The following is a 4,672-nucleotide window of genomic DNA, read 5'->3' as shown; positions in this document are numbered from 1 at the left end:
CGCGCTACACTTGGAAATCAAAGCTCTCTCTGAATTCTGCGCGAACCCCGAAGTTCCACCAGCCTGGCTCTCTGGTGAGCTGGGAGAAGGGCGGGCGCCACTCGGGGAGGCTGCTGTCCGAGGCCCATGGCTGCCCGCGCAGGTGCCTACTCGGCGAGCTGAGGTGCGCGCGGCGAATCCCCGGGCGGCTGGGCGGAGCCGGCGCGAGGCCAACAGGCGAACGGCGGGGCGGCTACATCCGGGCTGCGGCGCCGGGGACCTCGCGTGACATTGGGCTTCGGCGGCTGACGGAGCCTGGGAGGGAGCGAGACCTTCGCCCGCGCCCGCTGCTGACATGTTTCGCGTTATTGTCACCCACGCCAAGAAGCATCCCAGCGTGAGTGCCTGGCCCATTCTCCTCCTTGCTCTTCTGTCTCTTTTGCCTAGGGACGCCCAGCTCCTCGGCCTGTGGGCAGGTCGGGGCCGGTGGCCAGGGGGGGCGAGGGTGGTTGTTCTCCTCCTCTATTCCGCACTGGAGTCCTGTGTGCGGTTCTGGAATCGGCATAAGAAGGATGTGGAACTGTCGGAATGGGTCCAGAGGAAGGCTACAGGGGGGATCGGAGGAATGCAGCCTTTTTGCTGTGAGGACAGGCTGAGAGAGTTGGGCTTGTTCCGCCTGGAGAAGAGAAGGATCCAGGGAGAGCTTATAACAGCTTTCCAGTACCTGAGGGAGGCCTTCAGGGAAGCTTGAGAGGGACTTTTTACAAGAGCCTGTAGTGGTAGGACGAGGGGGAATGGCTATAAAATGGAAGCGGGTAAATTTAGATTAGGTATTGGGAAGAAATCCATCACGATGAAGGTGGTGAGGCTCTGGCACAGGTTGCCTAGGGATGCTGTGAATGCCCCATCCCTGGAGGTGTTCAAGGCCAGGTTGGATGGGGCTTTAAGCAGCCTGCTCTAGTGGGAGATGTCCCTGCCTATGGCAGAGGGGTTGGGACTAGATGATCTGTAAGGTCTCTTCCAAGCCAAACTATTCTGTGTTTCTGTGATGGTCTAGACACAGTCAGTTCCCATTTTATTTGTAGTTTTTGTGGGCCTTTCTTATGTCGAAGCAGCAAGGCTCTTCCAATCTTATTATCTCTTTCCCTACACTCCTCCGCTCCCGTTTTCTTACTTTATGATAAGAGGTACAGATTATATGGGCTCTTTTTGGGCAGACTGATGTTTGTTTCTTGGAAAGGTGCTGTTATGGGGCATTTGGTTGTTCTGCATGTATTGGCATTTCTTCATGTCTGCCTCTTCGTAGGTGCTAGTTCCCTGGCCTCAGGGATGTCCTGCACACAGGGAGCTTATGTCAGGGCTTTAGAGGGCTGTGTGTTGTGGTTTGAAGTCTGTGAGCTTGCGCTTTGGTTTGTTATTGTTTTAGTCAGAAATGCTATGTTATAATGCTGTTTTGTTATATTGTGATAAGACATTTAATTTATTTATTTATTTTTTTTGTTCTAGTTGATTCCTCTGTTTGTGATCATTGGATCTGGAGGCATTGGTGCTGGCCTGTATCTCATGCGTTTGGCAATGTTCAACCCTGATGTCTGGTATGTATAAAATAATTCACAGCAAATGAATTATTCATCAACCAGTTCTCTTGCTGTGTATATTAAAGTAAACTTTGCTGCCTTGGTCTTTATATTTCTTGAGTTGTTAGTGTCCTGCGCCAGTATCACTGGCACCAAGTGTGTGGAGATTTCCTTGGTTTGGAGATTTCTTTGTTTACCATACGCTATTTAGAGACTGCTGGCAACGGGCTGTATCTTTTCTTCTAGCAAATTATTTTTGTGGGTGACTCTCCATGGCCTAATAATCACAGTCCACGCATGAATCTTATTTATTTTGAAGGTAGTATTATTCTCTTATGTGTTGTCATATCTTGCATTTCTTTCAATAGCTGGGACAAGAAAAATAATCCAGAACCTTGGAACAAACTGTCTCCCAGTGACCAGTACAAGGTAAAATGAAAAATGCGATTTTTAGGAAACATAGTGTCAAAGGTGTAGTCTATTCCTTTGGGATGTTAGAGTATATTGGAAAGTATCTGAATGAGCAAGATATTTCCTCTGCTGTGCAACGTTAATTTGTCTCTAGAACTCAGAGCAGTTTGAGTTTAAAACTTTGCTAGAGCTGGTTAATAATGGGTTGAAAGGAGTCTATATGGAAGCAGTTGTACACATTGCATTGTAAGAGAAGGAGGAATTAGGTGCAGGAAGAAGGCTGTACTAGCTAATAATATTCAGATATAAACTACAGAGAGAAGGAAAAAAGCTTCAGAGTTCTCAACTAAAGCTTTCTAAGCTCTAAACTGTTGGCCTTTACTCATGAGGAGCAAAGCAGGAAAATGTCAGTGTTAAACACTAATTCAGTTCTACAGTTGATTGTTTGAAAAGAAAATAATTGTCTGTAAGTAACTGGATGCAATAGAAATGTTCTTTAAGTAATATTCAAATTATTTCATAGAACTAGTGAGGAAGCGTGCAAAGGTATGTCAAACATTTGGTGGTTAACAGAAATCATGTTTTTATCATACTAATGGGATATTTTAGTGGATTTCTTTTAAAAATATTTTAAGATTATCCTCAAGCTGAGAAAAAAAGCATACCTACTATTTTTTCAAAGCTAGTGTCCATTCAGTACCATGGCTTGAAATACAGCAAAAAAGGACTTCATACTTCAAAATAAAATATGTTGTGGTTCCCCTAAATGTCCAGGAAGAACATAATACTTTTTGTTGCTGCTTCTGGAATGTTGCTGTTTCTTAAAAGAGGCAAATTCAACATAGTGCACAGCACAAATGCTTTTAAAGAGCGCGTGCCTTGTGTAGCATTCCCCTTCTGTCATAGCATGCAAACACAGCCTCAGGGTTTACCGTATTTGGGTGTGTGTCTTATTGGGGATTTTTTCTCCAAATCTGCACTGTGGGAAGTGCAAAGGCAGATACCCTAAGTTGGAAAGGCAGATACTTTAAATTGAGAATAATTACTTGGTCAAAACCTCTTTTATAACGAGTTTTAACTTTTGATGAAATTGTTTTCCTTCTGTTTTGTCATATCAACTTCCTCAGTTTTCCCAAAGAAAAGACCTTGTAATTCCTGTAGGAGTTGCACAGGAAGCTGTAGTTTGAATGTTGTGCTGTAGGCTGTTTTGGTTTTTTGAAGAAGTTAAAAGGAAATAGAATTAAATTTGGGCATAATTGAAAGTAATCAAGATCATAGATAAATATATCTCACTTGGTTTTTTTAAACACAAAAATTGTAGCATCAGGTCCTTGATGTCAAGTGAGGCTGGGGTGGCAAAATATGCTTTTATTCTGTAAATTCATTCTCCTCAGTGACTATTTGGAGTAGTTTTAATTGCCCTTAGTGGAATCTAGCTTTACTAATACAAACTGATAGTATGAAAGGATCTATTATTGCTTTCCTTCCTCCTTGTCATACTTTGCAGTTCTAAATACAGTTACTTTAACAAAACATGGTTTTTGCAGCACTTCTCTAAATGTTCCCTTGTGACACTATCTGTTCGCATACACCATGCTTTATGCCATTTGGCAAGCTAGATGTTGCCTTCGGTACACAGGAGCATATTGATTTTGAGCAAAAGGGATAAACTCAGCTATATTCTGTAAGAACTTCTATAAATTGACTTTTATTTCTGGGTATTCAACAAAAAGTACTGAGTTTTTTCTCTAGTTGTAGATAGGACTGCTACCTTATTTTAAATGCAGAACTTCTACTACTGTGTGTGGAATGACAATAATATTAAAAAGTTACTCCTCTTCAAAGTTTTATTTGTGCATTTATTATTGTCTAGTGTACAGACTCAAACTATGACTTCAGTTTCCTCATGTGAGTTCAAATGACGCATATATTTTGGTTAATACCATGGAAAATGAATAGTCAAGCTCCTTATTCATCTTTTTCCTCCCTCTCTTTCCTAGTTCTACTCTGTTAATGTAGACTACAGTAGACTGAAAAAGGATCGCCCTGACTTCTAAACAGCAAACTCATCTCCATGGCTGCACAGAAAGGTCTTCCGGAAGCTGTCCGCACAATTGTCGTGCTTAATCATCCAGGAAATAGTCAAACTTGCCTCCTCATACTGCACTTGATCACATGTTTGGAAGTTTTTTGATGAGGCTTAATAAATATCTGAAACTTGAAATGTCTACTCTTTACTCCGATTTTGCAAAATGAAAATATCGTCCTATTAACAGTTTGTTCTGTGTTTGGTCAAATAATAAGCAGAAGCCAACTCATGTTTCCTTGACAAGAAAGCAGGTTATCTTGATAAGCTTTATGCTCGGTCTGTTGACTTTAGAGAAATAATTGCATCTTCTTGCAGTGTGCCAAAGAGCAAGAACTTGAAAGCACATATCGATGTGTGTATATATATATAGATTTTTTTTTTAATGGCTTTTCTACTTGCCACTTTAAAACGTTTTGATAGCAGACCTAAGTCAGTGCTAACAAGTCATTGTCAAGCAAGAAGGCAACAGATATTGCCATATGTTGCTGAAGGGAAAAGGAAGAAAAAGACTAAAAAGAGGGGGTTTTTACTTAGGTTTTTTTTTTAAGTCATAAGCAGTTTGTTAATAAACAAGAAGTCAATCTTAAATATTTAAAAAGTAAAATCTTGGGAAGAT

General features: G+C 41.4%; 1 protein-coding gene across 1 annotated transcript; it reads left to right on the top strand.

Annotated features, from left to right (window-relative positions):
* Window positions 1–225: 225 nt before the first annotated feature.
* On the top strand, window positions 226–4,191 carry NDUFA4 (NDUFA4 mitochondrial complex associated). Its single transcript, XM_069859697.1, has 4 exons — window positions 226–376; window positions 1,486–1,574; window positions 1,925–1,985; window positions 3,968–4,191. Exons 1-4 carry the CDS (start codon window positions 335–337, stop codon window positions 4,022–4,024), a joined length of 249 nt encoding a protein of 82 aa, XP_069715798.1. The 5' UTR covers window positions 226–334; the 3' UTR covers window positions 4,025–4,191.
* Window positions 4,192–4,672: the final 481 nt, after the last annotated feature.

Source organism: Phaenicophaeus curvirostris, chromosome 6, assembly GCF_032191515.1.
Source record: "Phaenicophaeus curvirostris isolate KB17595 chromosome 6, BPBGC_Pcur_1.0, whole genome shotgun sequence".
Lineage (NCBI taxonomy): Eukaryota > Metazoa > Chordata > Aves > Cuculiformes > Cuculidae > Phaenicophaeus > Phaenicophaeus curvirostris.
This window is presented reverse-complemented; position numbering and strand designations above follow the sequence as displayed.